Here is a 22551-nt window from a genome sequence, read left to right as displayed (position 1 = left end):
AGAACATAAATTAATCTGGAATGACATGCAAATGACGTTCGGGTGAATCTCAGTGTGCACCCCCCTAAAGTTAGGGGGGTTCAGTTATTATCCAGAATGCTTATTTAAAATGCCAACTGTTTAGAGCACCCGAACGGATAAGAAATATTTTAAAGCTGCCTTTATGAAACAACGGCAGGCAAATTATTCTTATCAGCACATTATATTTGAAGAGTGTTTAAAAAATAAGTTTATTTGTTGCCATGACTTGCAGTAAATGAGCAGACCTGGCATGTTTAAAGCAGACAACTCCTTTCCAGGCTGAAACACACTTTGTGTTTATCCTAATGATACTATCTCACTGTGAATAACACATTGGAGTACACGAAGCAGAAGGTCAGGGACAAACGCATCCAAATTCCGGTCCTCTCAGCTTTTAACGGCAGACCTTCTGCCTATCAGTGACTGAATGGAACACGGTCTCATTAGTTTCTATCATCTTCCCCGTAGAAAAGCCAAGAGTCGGACAGCGAGAAACTGGAAGCCAGCCCGAGTGCACTTGCATTATGTTCACATTTATTTTGTTTCAAGTCCTAACACATTCTAAACATGCTTTTAACACATAATGGATCACATTCTTCACAGGTAGTTAAAGTAACAAGAGCAGACAAGAGATTTCTGAAGAGAAAAAACATAAATGGCGTTTCAGTTTCTGATGACTGTGTATGAATCCATTTGTTCCCTGAGATATGTTGCCGGTGTGCTCCTCGTGTGCCTGTAACAAAGCTCTGACAGCTGGACACCTGCTGTTCTGTCTATAGTGTTTTCAGTTACAGGGAATTAGGGGATGGTGCTCCATCCAGGACAAGCAATATGGGCCTAAATGTCTATATGTGTGTGTGTATGCGTAAAAACACAATGCTTCAGGCCCACCAACATGTATGAAGTCAGTTTGAACAGGAATCCCTAAAATGGTCATCTCTGGCTCTGGTTTAGAAGCCACACCCACTTTCCTGTTCTTCTAGTTACAAGGGAAAGCAAATTAGATAAAAACTAGAGGGAGTGGACGAGCATTCTATAGAAAGTGTGGTGAATACAAGCTGTTTCTGTGGGAAAGTGAGTCTTTTGAACGTCTCACTTACAAATGAGTTGATGGCGTTAAAGGCCATTAACAACAGGACAGCGACTTTAAAGGCTGAGCCTGGGTGTCGTCCTGTGTCCAGCCCCAGTGCTCACACCACAGCGGTCCGTCCATCTGTGGTCACAGTGTTACGGTTACACGAGTGAGTAAACAGGAGGAAGTGTCAGCCTGACCACGGTTACATCCTGCGATTGACAACTGATCACATGCAGCACCGGCTGCTGGGGTATAATACTGAGTGTGTTATCTGCTTCACCAACGAACAACAATCAAACACACACACACACACACACACAGGCATATCATGGTATGGCGAATTCAGCAAACAGCCATTCAACAGATAATGAGGCATATTTGGATAAGGTCAACATGGAAAAATGCAACACTGGTTAACTTCAGCCAGAACATATCACATGAATGCTTAATCAGTGCACTGACATTGTCATTGACATTCTTTCATCTTTGGTATGTGATTTTTGATAACAGGGTAGGAGTGAAATATAAGATGACGCTAATTTAACATGAAACAGCACATTTAAAAAAAAAGAAAGAAAGGAGGAAGAGGGTCCCTAAAAGTACCTGAGGTAGAGAGGAATACAAGGCAACGAAGAAGAAAACAAGTGTTGGTGGTTCACATGCCTCTGTAAGGTCAACAAAAACATTGGTGTTATGAAACCAATAAATAAGAAAAACACGTGTTTGACATTAGTAACACTGTGAAAAATACAGAGGTAGTTTAGAAATGACACATCCCTTTGTCTGCACACAACCAATACAAACACAGGAAGTGAAAAAAAGAACACCAGCGTGCGTGTATCAAACTGTAACGTTTAACAAGTGAGAGTGCTGCCAGTAAAGGTGGCTGCAGTGGGATTCACTGTTGATAAGCAGATATTGTTTGGCATCACATTAAAGGAGAAACCCCTCAGATCCTGCTCCACTGTCAGATCTCAGTGTGATCAGTGCATTCCTCCAGTCATTTTGCTGTTTTTCTGGCAGTGTTGCACAGACACATGGGACAGTCTGACAGGGTCTCTGAGCAGCGTTTAAGGGGATTTGAACCGTTTCATCACACTGAGACCTTTGGTACATAGACGTGTCCTGAGATATTGTGATCTAAAGGGTTGGTTCACCAAAGCTACATGATAATGTAATATTGTCAGATAGTTTGGTTTAATGTTTTCAGAGTTAATACATGTGGAGGAATGCTGCCTCTACATGTAGCCAATGAAGGAGATTTTTTTTAAAACATAACACTATCAGTTGTTTGGGAGGGAGGCAGCTATCTCAAGCTAAAAGCCAAACATTTCAGCACCGCTAAAGGCAACATTAAATGGATTTGTTCATCTCTGCAAAATCTGAACATCCAGCAGTTAGCCAGCGACCCGTGGAGGATCAGGGTTTGGTCGAGCTGTTTTTATACAACCTGAAACACCTGAAACAAAACTGAAGAATTTAAACATCTTAGACTTTCTGAAAATGTGGACCCAAGTGGTTCACCGGTGATCAGGTGCATGGTAACCTGGTTACCATGGTAACGGTTAGGTTCACATCTATTCCACCCAAAGATTAACTTTGGAACCTAAGAGTTTATCAAACTGTGCTCGTCTGGCACGTGACTCAAACGTAACCCTACCCCTGTGTGGTGTGCTGGTCACCTGATGGATGAACATGAGGCTTTTGTCTCCAGAGACGGCTCCACAGCACAACATTTGAGGTTTAAACTTATTCCAAGATTACAGAAACAGATCCAAAATGTCAGCAGCATGCATGTAAAGCATTGCTGACAAAGCCTGAGTAATACTTTCTTTAATGAACACAGTGAACAAGTGAACGTCAACAACAATAATGAAGAAATCAGCCAAAGTTTAGAAAATGATAGGTGTTGTCTTCACTCCAAATCAAACCCAAAAAAGCTAAAAAGACATTCTTAATTATAAACTACAAAAGGTACATTAAAACATTCAAAAAACTCAAAAGACAAAAAGAGGCTAACTGAAGCATTTCAAGAAGGAACGCTGGATTGGACTGGTGGTTTTGTTAGGGCTGCGCACAATGGGAGGGAAGCCGTGACATTGGAAAGATGCCTTTTGCTTCGTCCGTCATCAATGCTGAGAGTTTTACAAAACCTGCCCTGCAAACTAATTCTACTTTCCCTGAATGAAGGGGAGTGTGGGTGGGGTGGGGACCTTGAGGGAAATAAAGTTGAAACAACAAAAAACAAAAACACCTTTCTACAACAGGACCTACAATGTCCTGGAAGCTACATCTACTAATACTACAAGTACATCAGTATGGTCACTGACGAACTCCTGAATGCAATACATAACACTCACTTTACCCTGTATATATCCAGGTCAGCAGGGACCTGAGAGAGGAACACATTGGGTGGGCAGTGGCCAAGATCAAGGGTTAAGGTCTCCAAACCTCACTGTCGTGTGCAAAAAAGGGAGTTGTTGCGGGGACTGCATTTTGTCTGCATTTCAAATGACGCAAATCGTGAAGTTGCCAGAAAAGACACTTCAAGTGGTCAGAAAAGATCATCTCACACTTTAAAAATAAAGACCATTTCTCTATGGCTACACTTTTTAAAACAACGTGCATATCTGTGGGTATGCAAGCCAGGGGTACATCCCCTAAAATTCTCCAAACCTGGCCTAAACTGATTGAGGTAAAGCCCTAGTCGATCACACCGAGTCCACTTACGGCTGGATTAAAGTGATTAGATGTTCAACTTTAAGCCAGTTCTGCATAAATGGTATTTTCACTTTCATCTCATTTAAAAACAGTCGGACCGTAGCTGGATGTCCACGCGGTCTGATGCCCGTGGAAACCAAGTGTGGTCTGATTTACATTCTACATCTAAAAACGTTTGATTGCCATTCAAAACTGGCCAATAGAACTTTGAAATTCAACAACTGGTTTGAAAAATCGAAATTAACCTCTTAAGCAAAACTGATCGATCAATAAACACTGATTTTTTAAATGGTTGGTTTCAGTGGGTTCCACTAAGATGGGCAACACCAAGCAGCCACAACATTAAAACCACGGACAGGTGAAGAGAAAAGTAATCGTTACTTTGTTTCTATGCAAAGCTCTGCTGGGAGAGCTTGAGTGCCGGGATTAATGTGGAGCCAACCCATATAGGGTTAGGGTTACAATAACATCCAACCACCCAAATAAAAATCCTTCCCCAAGGCTAAAATGTATTAAAATTAAAATTTATGGGCCTGTTTCAATTGTGAGTAAAGCAAAAACCCAACCCTAAGCTTGGGTTATCAGTAAAGTGGTGTTTGTTAAAAATGATGGCATGCCCCAGTACCAACTGTCTCCCCCAGGACTATGGGAAAGCGTGGTTTGTCCTCAAATCGAACCAAGCTCAAAATTCAGTCTGCAGGAAGCGTTATCCATGACATGAGCCACTGCCAGAGACCACAGATGGGCTGACAGACCCAAATGTCCCAATACATCAGAAACTTCCCCGATATTTCAATGTTGTGGCTGATCGATGTATATCGCTTTCACCCGTGAAGCTCGCACATTTTTAATCACATACAGCCAGATATGCTGTGTCGAGAGCAAGCGAAAGTGCACCATCTTCCTTGGCAATGAAGAGCAAAAAACGAGAGCCATCATGTCTGCTCTGTGCATATGTGTGCACGCGAGAAAACGCGCATGTTTGCAATGAAATGTGGAACTTTTCTGTCCTGCAGAGCGTCTTGCCTCTGAAACAGACTGATTCATTTCTTATCCTCATCCTTCATGGATAAGAAAAGGGTTTTGTTGAGCTGTCAGCTCCCTACCCATCAGCGGGCGCTTGATATAGTCTTTGCATAACACTTTGGTCAAGAGAGAAACATAATAAAAAGAAAAACAGCAAACCTAGCTATCCGCCCCTTCCCCTGCAATAAAGCCATACATCCCTAGTCTATGATTGTTAAAAAATACCCGTATGCTCCTATTCAATGATCCCACAGATCCAACAACTGTCACCTTAACTCATGGAATGTTAAATTGACAAGACCGCCTCCTAAAAGTAGGATGTCTGAGAGTACTTTTGCTAATTCATTTTGCATTTTCAGTGTAACAAAAAACTGTTTTTCAGACTGATTTATGCAGCTTCTTTGAACATTCATCTCTGATTGAGGTACCAAAGCATCCACAGGGTTTTGGTTTAGACTGGTTTAGACCTTTTCTTCATTTAACAGTAAGAAAAGGTACCTGAAAATAGCAACAACATCTTCCTGAGGTAGTCTCAAAACACTCGTCGCGCATGCCTAGGCGCCCCATCTGTATAAAATAAACTCTTTTAAAGTCTAGCTCTAACAATGGCAACACTGACACATGGAGCAAAATGGATACATGCTTGTAAACTCCAAAGACCAATGCATCTACGAGCATTTGTTTTGTACAGAAGCATGTGCACAGTGTAAATCAGCATACATTCAGCTCTGTCGTGTAATAAATATATAAAGAAAAAAGTTACAAAAAACAAACTAGCTGCTTGTCACATTCACAAGAGGGGAGACCAGTCCTCGACTCGGGTGTCGGGGAGGGTTTAGTTTCCGGTGGAGGCGGTCACGCAGGGCGACGGGCCGGTCCTGTAGCTGGTCAGGCTGGATTTGCAGGAGTGCAAGACTGCTTTGAACAGCAGAGGGAGCTGCTCCAGAGGGACGTTCACCAGCTTTGCTGAGAAGAAACCCGAGACACACGGCACTTTAGTTCGTGATTAGCTTAGCTTCTGTACAGCCGACATTTTCATTGGTCACAGTCGTGTCCAGAAGGCAGCCCAAGTGCCGAAAGCTGCAGTTCCTCTGGCGGCCACTAGAGGCTGGGTCCAGCAGTGTGCCCAGATAGACGCCCAGATAGACGGTCTAATTTGGACAGGTTTACGTGTAAAAAGTGTAACGACCTTTCTTTGTCACAACTTTTACTGAGGCCATTTATTTTTTTAGAACTTATGAAGCTGATTTTGGTTCAGTTACGTCTAGTTTACGGTTTCATCTTGTTGTTCATGGTCAAAATTACTGGCAGTAGCATTTATTTCAGTTTTTATTTAGATTACTTGTTACGTCCAATCATTCAAAAGTTTCAAAGAGTTTTATTGGCGAATACAAGAAATGTATGCAAAGTGTCTCTATTTATCCAAAGGTTTGGCCATGATGGTATTTATTACTAGAAAATTGAACATTCCAGTTGGTTGTGTTTGATTCAATTTATGAGGTAAAACCACAAAAGTAACTAGATTGTGATTCAAGCTAGCTTTCCAGCCAAACCCGGTGTATCTTTGTATCATATTTACTACATGAGTTTCTGAGACCTCAGTCTCATCAACATGATCAATACTTGCCATAATTTCAAAATGTTACGGACAGCTTTTTTTTTGTCTAAAATTAACATTGTTGTTAACAAAAAGTTGCCCAAAAACGCCCAATGTGTCAAATGGAATACAAAAAATAAATCATACACAACATGATATAACAAAATAAAATGTGTGGATTTTATTATAAGGGTTGATAAATATCTCAGCTCCAAAAAATCTGAATTTTCTGGCTATTTTTTGATGGGTTGGGTCTTACAGGGTGAATGCACTTTTTATAGTGTTTGTGTTAATAACAAAAGCCATGTTTTCTTTTATCCCATTAGCTCAAATAATTTAACCAAATAATTAATTAAATATAAAATTTTGCAATGGGTTTTGGCATTGCAGTGTTTCTCCCCAAAGACATGGCACCGTAGAGGAACAACACAGGTCATAAGGACAGAAACTGAAAAAGAGGCTTTTCGACTTTCATGGCTGAATACAAATCGGTGTGGCACAATACACTGGATAGTATCACATTTTCTGACAAAAGTGGGCAAAAGTTCAAAAAACTAGCATATGAGTATCTAAATGTGTTTCTAAAGTCAGTCTTCAATAATAGTCTAAACAGTTCTTTGAGGCCTTACTTGAGATGCAGCGGATGTCCGGCAGACACATCATGATCTCAGGGAAGCGTTTAGGCTGCAGTGGGTACTTGGACTCAATGTAGTCCTGACACACGCACCAATAGCGCTTATTCAGCTGCTCAAGCTGGGAGATGTTGGACAGTCCTCTGATATCTGTGGAGCAGAAGCTATCAAAGTCAAGCGGGGAAGGTCGCGATGGCAAAAACTCAACACGCTGGAGATTTTGTTGTTACCTTGATTGAGGAAGTTGATGGTTTTCATACAGGCGTACTCCTCATTGCTGATCTTTAAATGGTGGAGTTTGCGAAACAGAATGATCAACCTCTCCATTACTTCCATCCCATCCTCGCTGAATCTGAGGAATCACACACAGACTTGTCAGTTAAGCTGAAAAAACGCAGATCTATGAAGCTAGACGGTGCCTTTAAGGCTCCAACTCAAACCATGAGTTGCTGTCCCCACTACAATCCACATAAAAAAGAAGACAAAAATCCCCTCAGCACCATTATCTTAAGCTTCCATGCTTGAATGGACAAGGCAAAGCAAATGAGGGAGGAAATATGTCAGATCTATTAAAAGTGCTTAAAGCATCCTGCTCATTCCACAGCTTTTTGAAGAGAAGATTCATAAGTTCATTCCACGTTTTAAACATCAATTTTCTGCCTTGCACTTCTAATCTCTTTCACAAACTTCAACAATGCCACTGTAAATCAAACGTCCACGTCTAAAACCACTAAACTGTGGGCAAATTGACTGAAGCAGCAGAGTTATATTAGGAGAACGTGTCAGAAGGTCAAATTATACATGTTTGATTTACACAGGAACACTCCCTCTCTTCCCCCACGCATCCTTTTCTACTTCAAGAGAAACAAGCGTATATAGTGAACATGCCAGACAGTGCTAGCCACAGCTCAGCTCTGAGGAGTCCTCCTCTTCACGGACCACTTCACTGGGCCTCACCCAGCAATAACACTTGGAGAAAAATATTAAACCCTTTTAGAGATGATGAGCTCACAAAGTGAAACATCTTGGCTGTGCAGAGGGAATGTTGAATTCCTGATTGCTGTCCTCATTTCTACTGAAACACTGAATTAGCACAGCTCCCAGAGACTAAAAAGAAACATTTAATATCTTATAGTGAAACAGCCCCACTGTGACTGCTGTGGGTGAGGCTGAATTATCAAAACAGACAACACGAATGAAGGCAGTTCTTTCTGCTACGTATCAATATCATGACTATAGAATTAGATCACTTGTTGTTTTTCTTGCTTAAGCTACTTAACTTCAGTGTCTGGCAAGGTCTCTGTTACAAAATTACTATATAGTAATTCAGAAGTTCTCTACTGCTAAAAGCTAGCATAAAAGCTGGCATAGAAGCTAGCCTTGGCTGTTTCTGCACTGTCGCTTAAACAGTTAGCCTCCTTACCAGCCCTCATCAGCAGCCTTGTGGAGATTTTTTTAGCTTGCAGATGCTTCAGGTTCAAAAGCTCCTAAAAGGCTAATATTTCTATTATTGATGACAGAAAATAATATGAAAACATCCACAATCTAAAGGTCATTGTCTGTGCCAGCTAGCTAGCTTGCGTTGTTAGTGATACAAACATAGGACTGGAATAGGCTTACATAACACTAGAGGGAAATATGCTAATTCAATATTAGTCAATAGTAATGGTAATAGTAATAAATGATTTATGTTGCTAACCCAGTAAAGTCTAACTGTAACATTCCAAGAAGGTTTTACAAAACGTTCTACAAAAAACTATTATTGTAGAGTTTTTATAGCTGCTGTTGTGATTTGGTGCTATATGAATAAATGATTTGAATGACAGTTACAAAGTTACAAACAGCTGTCTTGTTACAATACCAGCACACAAATTGCACTGTAAGCCATCATTCGGAGCCCTATTTCTTGTCTTTCATACGCTGACTTTGCTTTAAGATCTGCTTTAGAAGTTAGCTAGTTGCTAACTCTATCGGTTGTCTGCTAGTGGGTACACACATAGCTCTTTCCCTAAAAAGAGAAAACAGCCGTGGCTGAAACCAAGTTTCTGAGAGCAGTAAGTGAAGCACAGCTGACTGCAGGTTCTACTTTGGTAAAAGCACGTCAACGCAGAAATGCCATAACGGCCACCAGATGGCGATAGCTGTAGTTGCAAAAAGACTTGACCTCTGTTAAACACTTTCTTGATAACTTTTTTTTGGCCTTTATTGAATACAAAAATAATGTCTCTTTTGGAAATATAAGTAATCCTATGCTTCAACAAGGAGGGTTCAACTTGGTTCTACTTGCTCATTGGCTAATGATGCTGATAAGCCAATGAGCAAGCAGACCCGCCCCTCCTCATGACATGTTATTGTTGTCTGTTTGTTTTTTTCAAACCACGGTGGCCATGGTAAAACAAACTAATCCTAAGGCTTCAAAACAAGAGCTCAGAAACCAGTGGACGACGTCAGTGTCCATCTATTATATCGTTTGTTCTGTGCACCTCTAAGAAAGACAGGGGAGTTATTTAATAGTTATAAACTAAATGGAGTAAATGTAGGTGTTTTCTTGGCTCTTCAATAATTCAAGTTATTCTAAAGCTCATAAACGAAACAACCAATTGTTTTCTCCTTTTGCTCTTTAAGCACTCGCCACTCACCCCTGAAGCTCGTCGTCAGATGGCGTGTACTTTGCGGTGATGTCAGCCAGCTCTCCAAAGATCTGGCCACTGTAGATAGTGAGGCAGGAGAGCAGGATGAGCTCCTGCCAGGTGGAGCTGAGCAGGCAGGTGTAGTCCTCTATGGAGAGCTCACAGAAGAAGGGCAGCTTCTTGATCCAGGAGATCTGGCGGAAGAGCAGCTCGTCTGCCAGACGGCACAGCAGAGCAAACAGCTCCACTTGTGTTACTTTGTACCTAGTGAGCAAATAATAACGACACGTGGTTAGGATGGACACATATGAGGTGGGCAGGAAAACTCTGATTGTGTCAAAAAGGACCTGACATGGCTCAAAACAGCATTCCACTCCACAACACACAGCTGTAGTTTACTTATTCCTGTTTTCAGCGGCCTTCACGTCCCTCCCTGTCTGATTTCCTGTCCCTCTATATTCTCCTCATTTCACAACGCAGGAGATCTGCTTAGCCTTCAACTAAATCTCCAAAATTCTACATGAGACCTCTGTCACCAACAGAGAGCAGCTGACTTCAGGCCATTTCCTAAAGCGTTTCACTGAATCCAGCTGAGGAATAAATGTAAAATAATGAGGAATGAGGACGGATAATCAGAAACCTCCCCAGACTTCAAATTTTGACCTTTATACAGACGAGGAGAAAAAATAACTTTAACTTTTTCTCAGGTGTTTTTAAAAGAGCAGGAAAATGTCAGCAGAGCATTTCTAACTAACTTCCTTTAGAAAACATAAATTCCATCTGTTCACAATAACAGAATTATTTTGGGAAAAAAACACTTATCATGGTCAATATAATTATCCCACCCACTCAACAACCGACCTTTTTACTGAGCCACAGCACAAACCGCTGCGTGTTGTATCTTCCAGTTTACACGCACTATAAAAACGTTGGCAGCAGTTTGAGCTGCCACGTGAAAATGCATCAAGCCAAAAACAAATCACTTTAGACTTCAGGGGGAAAAGGAAAAAGTAATGAAGCACAGAGCTCACAACGCAGGAGATGTTTGGTTGCAGACCAGAAGAGCTCCACGTTTGCAGAAGAGACTCATTCAAGGCCAGTATGCTGAGGACAACCTGGATAAAGATCCTTTGTCCTTTGGTCAAATAACACAAAACCAGAGTTGTTTGGTCACAGGGACACTGCTAGTGTTTGTACACAGAAAGGAAAGGCAAGCCCAAGAACACTGATGGTGGGAATTAATGCTGTGGGGATGCTTCAGTGTATGTGGAAGTGGAAGAAATGATGAAGAAGAATATGTGAAGAAAACCTCACGCAGTCAGCATCAACGACCAAAAACATATGATCCTAGCTCTCTGTGGCATGAACTTTATATTCAGAGAATATCCTCCTGTTGGAAAGCTTGTGAGGGTGCCAGGCTCTCAAAATATTAACACAGAGGTTCTCCACAAGAGCCTAATTCCTATTCCAACACACCTACACCTCACTTACCAAGGTAAATGGCAACGTTCACGACATACAATTAGAAAAAGACTAACAAGTTTGGTTTACTGGGAAGAACTGTTTGCTACAAAATGAGTATCTAATTGTATCTAATTGAGAATTGTGCTTTCTGAAACCAGCGGCACTCCTTTCATTTGGCCACGCCTCTACACAATGCATAATGCTGAGTATGAACTCACTCTTCTTCTATAAGCATTGGAGTGGTCAGAGGGGTCAGCTCTTCAGCAGCCACCAGCTGCTGCACCAGAGGGTGGGACTGTGGGTAGAGGTTGCGGGGCTGAGAGGCCAGCAGGCCAGACTGGGCGGCGTAGCTGAACAGGTGAGGCAGGAGCTGGTAATGCGTGGGCATGGAGGTGTTAATGTACTGGTCCCGCAGGGCTGCTGTGTAGCCGTTCATTTCAGCGGAGCGACTGGAAGCACACAAAGGTCAAAGGTTACAGTAATCCAGATTTTGTTAGTACTGAGGGGACAAAAACACGCTGGCTCACCACGTCGGGGTTTGCATTTCTCAGGCAAACCCTCCTTTAACCTCACCCTGATGTGCTGTGCTTCATCCCCAATCAAACTCTTTGCATTTTTTCACAAACTTGCAGACTAAACTTTGCATTCTGGGCCTGTGCACGAGCCCATGCGATGCAGGCTTTCTGTTTGCTGTTCATTTCTGGCAAGGTTTAATTCCATCTCATAAAAAAAAGAAAAAAAGCCATCCCCCTGAATAGTTTTCAGGCTGCTGAGATAAAACCTGATGTTTACACAAAATGAGACTAAAATAAATGCCATCATGCAAGTACCTAGACAATATTTGTCCTTGATGAGTGCAGATAGACAATATGCTCGTCTCCAAGCAAGAACAGCAGATAGTGCGGTGAGCTCTTTGTGTTTGGTTGTCATCAGCGAGCCTGAGGAGCTGCATATTCAGGCATTCTTTGGCCGATGAATACTTTAACTAAAGTCTGGGTGAGATGGGAACGAGGTGTTAGACTGTCAGGGCCGGCTCATTATCTCAAAGATGGGGCGAGTGCCAGTGGCGCGTAGCTGAGCGGATGAGATGAACGACTCACTTGGACGACAGAGTGGAGGCAGGCGACGGCTGGTTGCCCTCCGAGGCGCCGTTGCTTGGCGAGCTGTGGTCGCTGTCGCCGTTGTTGCCCCAGGTGTGCTCCGGGGCGTCCTCCTTGAACTCCTGGCCCGACATGATCCGTTCGATCTCCTCCTCTGTTATCTAGAACACGTGCGCGCACACACACACACACACACACACACACACACACACACACAAAGGGAGGTTTGGAGCTTACAGCACATCCACGCATGTGCATCAGTTCAATTGATTAGCACCAACTAGCAGCGCACGGCTTTTCATTAAAATGCTGAGGAGCAAGGACACAATCACATAATGACACAGAAAGAAAAGAGGCGTGTGTGTGTGCGCGCGTTTGATTGGATGAGTCACACACTTAAAATAATAAGATCTGTGCAGGTCAGCACGAGCAGAAAACACAGACAAAAGGCATTCTGAAAGGCTTCAGCAAGCCTGCACATACCACGTCTCGTGTCTGTGGGAGGTCAATTCACTTTCATTTCAGTTCATCCCAAATACTGTAACAGGCGTTTTCATTCCATATTCATGACAGAAAGGTCCTCCTTTCATTAAGGGCGCTGGTTCTTAATGGAAGCTGTGTTTCTCTGTTTTGACTCGTTCAATTGAGCCCGAATGAATCGACCGCGTCCCTCCCTGTGAATAGCGGCTCAGTGGTACTTATCCTCATGTCACACATTTTTCTGACCATTTGTTCCCTTGCTTCATGTTAATAATGAAGGCACCGCTGAATGGGGACTAATCAGCTGCTACACGATTATACAGATGATATAACAAGGTCAGGGCTCGCTCTCATTATGAGCATCCCGAAGAGTAGGACTGCAGCACTCCAGCTCTGTGTTATTTAATGGCTTGTGATCTGAGTGGGTTTACTGTAAGCACAATTCCTCAGAGGCTGAGCCACAGCGATGATGCTCAGGCTGACTCGGAGCCAGGGAAAGGTCAGCGCGCGCCACAAACAACACAGTCCTTCAGTCCATTTACCTGCACAGGCCCAATGCTTTTGTTCCTCCCTCCAGGCATGCCGTCCTCTCTGATTGCTACATGACAAAAAGCAGGAAAAAGACATTTGTTCCATTAACCAAACATGATCAGTGTCACAGCTCTCCCTAGTGGCTAAAGCACATCACGCAAAACTGTCCCACCATCCACTTCCAAATACAGCTTTTCTGCTGCCAGGCAGTCATATTTTTTCGATACACTTACAAGCAAAGTACATTTCATTTCACAGTCTTAGTGTTTGTGTGCGAGTGTTACATAATGGTTCTTCAGTGTAGATAAAGTCACTGTGATTAGTGTGTCTGGGTCCATTCTAAGACAGGCATTTGAAGAATAAGGCCATGAGGACAGTCACTTACAAGTTTTAGCCACATGGGGGCAGCACGTGTCTGTGGAAGAAAAACTGCAGCTCCGATCTGCTTTCTTAAATCGTGTGTGTGTGTGTGTGTGTGTGTCACTAAGCATTCCCAAAGTCCAGGAGGGAGAAACACAGATTTATTGGTAGAATTGCCACATTTAAGCCTTTCCAGGTTTTCAGGGACTTTGCGAGCAGCTGTTTGTTTAGCTCACAGATAAACGGGGCAAAGTCCCGACAGAAGCAGCTCTGCCACTCAGCAGACATCTTAAAAACCTGATTTTGACACATCTAAATTTCAGGGGCAGATCTATACACATGTTTCATATACACAGTGTGTAACCTTCTTTTTTTCTTTAGCCCACATAGTTTCAGTAACATAAAAAATATGAATTTTGATTTTCTGTACTGTAGAACCTTTTAATAAATAAGCATGTAGCCCAATAAGTACAACAATCTAGCTACTGAACATGAGGGGGAGTTTCTGTTACAGCTTACATTTACACAAAGTGCCACAAATCTGCACTGTGAACACCTTTTTACCAAAAACTTAAACCTCATCTTTCAGGATTTATTGGGCTGATTTGACTACTTTGTATTTCACCTTTAAAAACCGTTTACCTCGCCTTGTTTGGTTTCATTGTTTTCAGCACGATCTCACATGGCTGATTTTACAGTTATTTATTCATTGTGACGTACTGCATTAACACAATGATCTAAAAATCAGACAAGAAACATAAAAGTAGGAAAAAGTTAAACATATTTAGTGAATCATTTTCATAACTTGAAAATGAGAAGTTGAAAAATGAGAGAAGTGTTAGGTGTCACAGTGAGACGCCACACAAGTTATTGTGCAACTCCAAAAAATAGTTTGTGTCCACTATGAGACAGCAGGAGGTGTCTTCCACCTGCACGCAGCGTTGACACTGCAGCCTGTCTTTGACTGTGACATTCAGTGGTGTACTTATTGTTTTGACACACAGAACAAAACAAACAGCTACACTACACACTAACCACACACTCCAAACATCACAAATCTCTCCCATCTCAAAGCTCCCTATCGATATCCCTAACTCTCTCCCACAACTTTGACCTATTCCTAAACAACAAAGGTCACATTCAGCCATATCAATTTTGGATTGGTACATTTTTCCACCAATAGGAAGGGGGAGGCATTTTTCCTTGGTTTGTTGTTGTTGTTAGCGCGGCCATGTTCATTGTTCCTTCCTGCACTAAACATATATTATTTAGAAAAAAAGCACTGTGTAGTAGGGCTGTGCGATATGACCAAAATCTCATATCCCGATATAAGAATTCTATCGTCGCGATAACGATATAAATCACAAAAATTTAACATTTTCTGTAAATTCTGTGAATCTCGGGCAGCTCGACTTGCGGGAAGTGTTTCCAGCTGCGCGTCATGCAGCTGGAGTCCAGTGTTTTAACTGATGCATGAAACGATACATTTATAGACATAAGTTGTAACAGCCGCCGTTTTCTTTGTGAGTATTTATTACACAGCGTGCTGCGGGGCAAAGCCTGTTCTAACGTTTTAGTCTAAGGTTTATTTTTTAGCACCTGACGGCTCTTTTTTGCTTCTCATCCGTAAATAATCTGCTCTTTCACGTGATTCAGTTTATTTTGAAAAGTCTCAACAGGATCTTGAGCTTTATTGTGAAAGGTTTATGTGGAACATAAACAAGCGGACACGCGATGGTTTTACCGTCGTTGTTGCTAACGACAACGCATAAAAACAGGCGCTTGTCCGTCCCTAGTGTGGTTATATTAAATATAAGAGAAAGAGAGAACTTTAAGAAATCAATATAGCCACTACAGTGACCATCAAAACGATGAAAAATATTGCCGTAAACAGTTTATTTTGCGACACCACGAAACAAACAATAGCGTAAAATGAAACGATAGACGTTTTTCTATCGTCATCCGATATATATCGTTATATCGAACAGCCCTACTGTGTAGATGTTTTATCATAACTCTGGTGTAACGTGGCCTATCAGCAACATTTAAAAACTGCTATGTAGTTTGAACTTTAACCACAAGTTAAAACAGAGACTCAGCAGAGCTGCATCTTGTTACTATGTCATCTTAAACCGGTCACATGTTAACTATAAGGTGGTTTTTGGAAAAGTGTAACTGAATATTGCTTTGGAATACAGAACGTGACTGTAAGCTGGGCTAAAGCAGACTACACACATGCTTTATGAGGAGTCGTTAGCTACTAAGATGAATTACAGCATCTTTCAAACTCATTTTTTCATATCGTGTAACCTACTGTCAGTGTTGTTCCAGGGAACAGCATCTGTTAGTCCATCCTTGAGGTATGGATGGTTTAAACGTGTGGCCTCATTGAATCAGGCTTGCTGTGGATATTCAGGGGAAGTGCTCCGTCTACAACAGTGTTTAAGTAAGTGGCACATGTCACAGTGAAGTCCACATGAATGCTTAAATCAAAGGTTGCCCGTAGCTCAGGGAGTACAGATGGTCACCTACTAATTGGAAGTTTGGTGGTTCGATCCCCGCGTGCTTGCCAAGGTCTGCATGCCAAATATCCTTGGCCAAGACATTAACCCTAAGTTGCTCTCCGATGGATGCATCAGAGCATGAAACACTTAGAGGATAGAAAAAACTCCCTGCCGTTGGTTTCAGCGCCATGGCTGATAGTGTACTGTACTGAAAAATAACTGTTAAAACCAGTCTTAGAAAAACAAGGTGACTGGAAGTTTGTGAAGACGTTTCATTTCAGAGACGTCAAATTTAAAAAAGTCCAGTCACCTTCTTTTTCAAGCTCTCCAGACACGACCTTCAAAGACTACTGTAGTACCTCTGATTCTTTTCTGGTCTGGGTACTAGTTCTTTTTTCATGGTTACCACGACTGGACGAGTCAGACATTTATTACCAAACAAACGTCTGTTTTTGGTGGCTGGAAACATCTACTTTACCTTTACGGTTCATTCCCATCTGAAGGCACTTGAGCAGGCGGCAGTACTGGCAGCGGTTGCGCTGCTTGCGTGACATCTCGCAGTTTTTGTCGCGGCTGCAGCGGTACACGCGCTTGTTGCAGATGCTGCGCTTGAAGAAGCCCTTGCAGCCCTCGCAGGAGATGATGCCATAGTGCAGGCCTGTGGCGCGATCTCCACAGATAAGGCAAGTACGCTGGTCAGTTGGATCATCTGCAGATGGAAGGAGAGTGGGCACAGGAGAGGATTTAGAACCATTTCCATCAGTGTCTTTACTGTAATTCATCTAAAGCTTAAAAAAAGGTAGTGGGAGCAAAAACCTTGCTGAAGGCACACATTTTTAATTGAAATCACGAAGGCGGCTGGGCCTTAAGTGCTAGCCAGGCACTGGATAATCCAAAGGATTCTTAAGCTCCAACTCTCATTTAGTGAAAGTGGAGGTATAACAGGCAGTACAATGGAGAGCTGAGAAATGTCTGCAGGTCTGAATGAGCTCAAAGGACACAGCTGATTTGTTTACAGCATCTCCTTTCTCTCCTCTTCCTCACAGTTTCTGATAAAGACGCCGCTCTCTTAGACGACACCTGACATTTCACAAAACTTGCTTCAGGTAACAATATGTGACAATATTACTGTAGCCAGCACCTGTTGCATCCTTAGTGTTAGCACACATGTTCCACACAGGCGCCCCCTCAATCATTAACCTTCATTCTGTTTCCTTAAAGAGCGCACAGTTTTGGCTGATTGCCTCAAACAATGAAAAGTAGTTATGAAGGGAGGGTGGTAGGAACACATGTGGGGAATGGGCTCACATGTATTTGATGTCCTGGATAAAATGATGTAAAATAGAAGTTAAAATGATACCAGTGTGTGTTTGTAAGACTGGTGTGGCAGCTGGCTGACCATGAAAGACAGTGAGAAGGGAAACGGGTCCCATGGTGATTCGAGAAGAAGTGCAGAAGGAGAAATACAGCATGAAGGAGGGGAAGAGGATCAAAGAGAGCCGGAGCCAACACAGGACCATCGTTGTGAAGCTACACTTTGTTAATCACAGAGCTACTCTCAAACTGGAAAGACAGCAATTTGAGGAAGCTGCTGAAAATCTTTCCTTAATCCTCCATCTACCTCCAGGCCACAGAACGCACATAATGAAACTCACCGAGGAAGCTGAGAATTAAGTTACAGCGCGTGTTCTCGGCTGTTCGCAGAGTTAAGCCTCATCGCACACACACACACACCAAAAAGCAGTTCTCCACCCCTCCTCTATGAAGGACCAGGAGAGCCTCGAAATATGTGTCGTTTTGTTACTTACTGTGAATTGTGCGACAAATACAATTTTTTTTTTGTATTTTGACAATAATATTATTCATTATTTGATAATTCAGTGGAAAATGTTTTCAAATTTTCAGAATTAAAAAAATGATCTTTTAAAAACTAAACTAAAAAAGGAGAAGTAAGTAAATGGATTTATGAAAATGAATTAGGAATACATATTATTAATTTAATGGAATAATTAATAAATTTTGAAACATACTCTTATCCAGGGTTTACTGCCTAACTTTCTTATATTTAAGGCTGATTTAAATAACAGCTGCCAGTTCGTCCCTTGTATTAACTGCCATGTCTCAAGGCAAAAACTATTAATTTAACTTCATTTCTAACTTAACAAGCGGACACGTTGATTCTGAGCTGAAAACAGACAAGCATCAAGCACCATGTGTGAAGTTTCACTGCACCCACAGTAGCTACACCTGCTAAAAATCCAGATAATCAACCTGTTTTTTATAACATACACAATGACGAGGAAAAACTGAATTTGATTTCTTATTCATTCATTTTTCTCTTTGATCTTTGGGATTAACTGGATCTGACAAGTATATAAATTTAGCATCAACTTTGAACAGAAAGTCATTTTGAAAAAGTTTCCATTGTGACTCACACGTTGTGCCAGGAAGTTGGAAATGGTCACCCTCTTAAACACTTTCTGACAGACAGAAAATGCACAATTCTATTTATCAGTTCTGCAGGACGGGGCACTACGCTCCCATCACTGATCATCCACCTGAGGTTTGGGGTATTTATTATTTTGTCTGTTTCCATATTTCGCCCTGTTCATCCACAGGTGTAGGGAGAGATTTCTGGCTGATGTTAATGAGTGGGTGTTGCTGTCTCTCCAAAATTGCGCACTTACATTTGTCTCCTTATCAGGATAAATCTGAATTTACTATCAAAATGAACACTGCTAGCTGGTTAGTAATGCTGAGAGATATTTTCACAGCTAACAGGAGCATAGAAGAGCAGGCCTCCATTAACGTGGAGTGATGCTGCCATTCAAACAGTCCACAGGTGCAGGGTCAGGCCTCCATTTCTCCACTGCAGTGTTCAGTGTCTGTGTTGGGCATTTACAGTCTGAACACAAAGCTTTGGAAAATATCATCTTTAATTCTGACTTTGCAAATATTTTTGAAAGGAGGTTTTCATCTTGCCCAAGGATATTTGGCCCTACACTGGAGCAGACGGGGATCAAACCCTCAACCTTCTGATTAGTAGGTGACCTCTGGCACCTGAGTCGTGGTCCTCACCCAGAAACAGGTGGGGTACCCAGTCTGGGTCATGGACAAATTCCTGCCCAAGCTGAGGAGTTTAAATATCTCAGAGTCTTGTTCACAAGTGAGGAGAGAGAGGACTGGGAGATCGACAGACGGAGTGATGCAGACGCTGGTCCATCGTGATAAAGAGAGCTGAGCGTAAAAGCGAAGCTAAAACTCTACTCGTTGATCTGTGTCCCTAACCTCACCTATCATGAGCTTTGGGTAGTGACCAAAACAATGACATTGAAGATAACAGCGGCAGAAGCTTCCTCCGAAGGGTGGCTGGCCTCTCCCTTAGAGATAGGGTGAGAAGTTCAGCCATCAGGGAGGGGTTCAGAGTAGAGCCGCTGCTCCTCCACATCGAAAGGAGCCAGCTGAGGTGAGCTGACAAGGATGCGTCCTGGACACCTCCCAGGTGAGGCATTCTGGGCATGTCCCAATGGGAGGAGGCAACGGGACAGACCCAGGACAAGCTGCAGAGATTATATCGCTCACCTGGCCTGGGAACGCCTTGGTGTTCCCCCGGACAACCTGGAGGAGGTGGGTGGGAGAGGAAGGTCTGGGTTCTCTGCTTAGGCTGCTGCCCCCACAACCACGTTCAGGATAAGCGGAAGAAGATGGATGGATGGATGGATGATACTAGAAGGTTATTTGGGCTGAAATGTTGTGACTCAATATAACAGTGAAAACTGAGATTTAAATTTATTAGAATTTATTAAAAAAAAATATATATCTTGGTCCGATGCACCTGTCATTCATTCGGGTGTGCAGAGACTTTAAAACCACTGTCTGATAATTAATAAGACTTTAAATTGCAACAAACCATAAACTTATCAGGGAAAATGTTAACCAATATCATCCAATAAATGGGTCCAGGGCCATTTTGTCATAGACTTCCATGTAACACCAGTCCTTATTAACAAAGAAGGCACTCCCTGCCAGCCATCTGCAGGTTTAAGGTACACTCTCAGCTGTGATACAACCTCCTAATGCCCATGTTTTATATACAGCACTCACCTATGTTTGTTTGTATATTGTGTTTTAAAAATGAAAGAAATAAAATAAGTTGAGGTACCAGTTTTTAGATTTTCTTTTTTTGTATGTTTGTTTTTCACCCAGCAGTTGTGTTTGGTTGTCTGTTATTGGCCAGCAACAAGACATCTTGTATTATGAAGTCCACTCACTGTCCTTTCTGCTGTGACCAGCGGCTGTGATGACAAAGGGCTACGGCCATTACGGACAAGTCAGAAGGAGGCTGCTGTTCGGTAGGTTAATGCTGCCTGCTGAGCTTGAAGATTAACCTGTAGATCTTTTTAATGTAAGACTCGTGTCTAATGCACTGCACTGCAGCTGTGGTGGGAAAGCCAGTCATGGTGACAGACATGTTTCCTGAGACTGACTGTATGAAGGCTTCTAGAGCTTGTTGTTGTACCTATATGTACTGTGCTGGGCCCTTCTTCTGAATCCCTCTAACTATAAAATAGAGCAGTTAAAGTTAACGCCTCATTCTTGCTCAGAAACTGCCAAACATACAAACAAACAATCAAACCTTATTTATCAATTTAATGTGAAGTTTTTTTCTTTTTAGACCCAACTAAAGTCATACAGGCATTTTTAAATCAACCTGCATTTAAGCAAAGAATGAACCAACTTTGGAATAATGACAAAATGACTTGGTACTGATTTAATAAAGTGTTCTACTTTATCCTGGGAAGATTCACCTGGTGAGTCTTAACATTAAACCCACCTGTGCACTTGACAAAAATCACACACTAAAGAACATGACTTTTGAACCTGTTGTGTGTGTGTGTGTGTGTGGCTAAATCACCAGAAGAATCCAACACACACACACACGTACGCACACGCACACACACACACACACACACACACACAGTGAGGTGTTGCCGTTTAGCTCGTGGGACATGCTGGCTTGAGGAAACCTGATACTGTGGCTGTTGTAAATGGTTGACCCAGTCATGCATCCTGATTAGGAGGCACAGTGTTTTGACAATAAACAGACCACAGTAACATAATCTTTATTATTCAAATGAGTGGGATTAAACTTTTGTGCGTGTATAATTTGAAGGGGCAGCTCATCAGAAAGAGATATGTGACTGAGGTGAGAGCTAAGCCTCCCAGAGAGAGGGGAGGGGCCTGGATAAGCAGGCTGCCGGGTTCATGTACTAAAAGTAATTAGAAGGAGGCAGAGGGGGGCGGGGGGGTGGCATAAAGCCTCTCCCAGAATGGTGAATAGAGGACTTCTAAAGCCCTGAGACAGATTACCATTTAAATGGTGTGAGGTTTAAGTTTGCTGCCTGCTGAAGACTGCAGGGGCAGCTATACTGTACGAGACAATGGGCCGTCACACGGTGAGCCCGTCCTGGGATTAGAATTTAACTATTCTGGTGATTAACTCTATACGGTACACAGGTTAAGTCGACTCTGAGAGAAAGCCCCAGCAGTTAGAGAAACGTCTCCTGGCACTGCCTCGTTTGATCATTTTCTTAAAAGCAATGTAAGTGAAACATGATTAATGCAATGCTAATATTTTATTAGATTCAGTTTTTAAGGTTATGTTCTTGAGTATAAAACAATAAAAACATCTCATTGTCTTTCCTAATATTACCTATTCACATCTGACCTTTAAAACTTTATTTTGAGCATTTTTACGTTTCCAAACCATTAAAAATCAAAAATGTTCAAACCCACTCTGGAACTAGCTTCTCTTTAAATCAGGATAGTTTGCACAGCTGTCCTTCCTTGCAGGTAGCACAAAACAGGAAGTCACACACGCATGTACAAACAAAAACACTCCCTGTGGCTTAGACCAGGCAGCATATGACACATGATGCCCACTCACAGCAGTCGATGCACTTAAATATGACAAACTAAAGATCAGTTTGCCTGCTGGTGCGATCCAAAATGGACACAGCCTTCCCAGGGCTTCACACTCTATACTGGTTTCTGTGACACTGAAACTGATGCTCATAATCTGGAGCATACATTTTGACTGTTTGTTTTTTTGACTACTATAGTTTCGCCGTACTTTTAGTTGCTTTTGCAGACTAACACCAAGTTCCCTCTGGATCTGATTGGTTGAAAAGTTTGACATTTGAAATGGAAAGCTATGATATGATAATAACTGACCTCAAAGATAAAGAGGAAGAAACAACATGAAACATAAACACTGGCTCTGAAATATTAACATTAACAAACAATAAGAGCAGCCTACATTTGCAGCTCCTCATCCTGTTTTAGGCTTTACATGAAAAGTCCTATAATTCAGATTCATAACAGACACGGTGACTTTTCAATGAGTTTCA

At 42.1% G+C, this 22551-nt stretch overlaps 1 protein-coding gene across 2 annotated transcripts in view; it reads right to left on the bottom strand.

Annotated features, from left to right (window-relative positions):
• Nucleotides 1–539: 539 nt before the first annotated feature.
• Nucleotides 540–22551, bottom strand: part of nr6a1a (nuclear receptor subfamily 6, group A, member 1a) — a 130134-nt gene continuing 108122 nt past the window's right edge. For both annotated transcript variants that reach the window (XM_039620540.1, XM_039620541.1), the window contains 8 exons: nt 16620–16850; nt 13289–13344; nt 12267–12427; nt 11385–11615; nt 9712–9966; nt 7303–7424; nt 7070–7222; nt 540–5809 (listed from right to left, as the gene is read on the bottom strand). In XM_039620540.1, the coding sequence (XP_039476474.1) occupies nt 5679–5809; nt 7070–7222; nt 7303–7424; nt 9712–9966; nt 11385–11615; nt 12267–12427; nt 13289–13344; nt 16620–16850 (1340 nt within the window). In that variant the 3' untranslated portion in view covers nt 540–5678. The remainder of the gene's footprint in view (nt 5810–7069; nt 7223–7302; nt 7425–9711; nt 9967–11384; nt 11616–12266; nt 12428–13288; nt 13345–16619; nt 16851–22551) is intronic.

The sequence above is a fragment of the Oreochromis aureus genome, linkage group 12, assembly GCF_013358895.1.
Source record: "Oreochromis aureus strain Israel breed Guangdong linkage group 12, ZZ_aureus, whole genome shotgun sequence".
NCBI lineage: Eukaryota > Metazoa > Chordata > Actinopteri > Cichliformes > Cichlidae > Oreochromis > Oreochromis aureus.
Note: the sequence above shows the minus strand (reverse complement) of the source record. Positions and strands in the feature narration are given on the sequence as shown.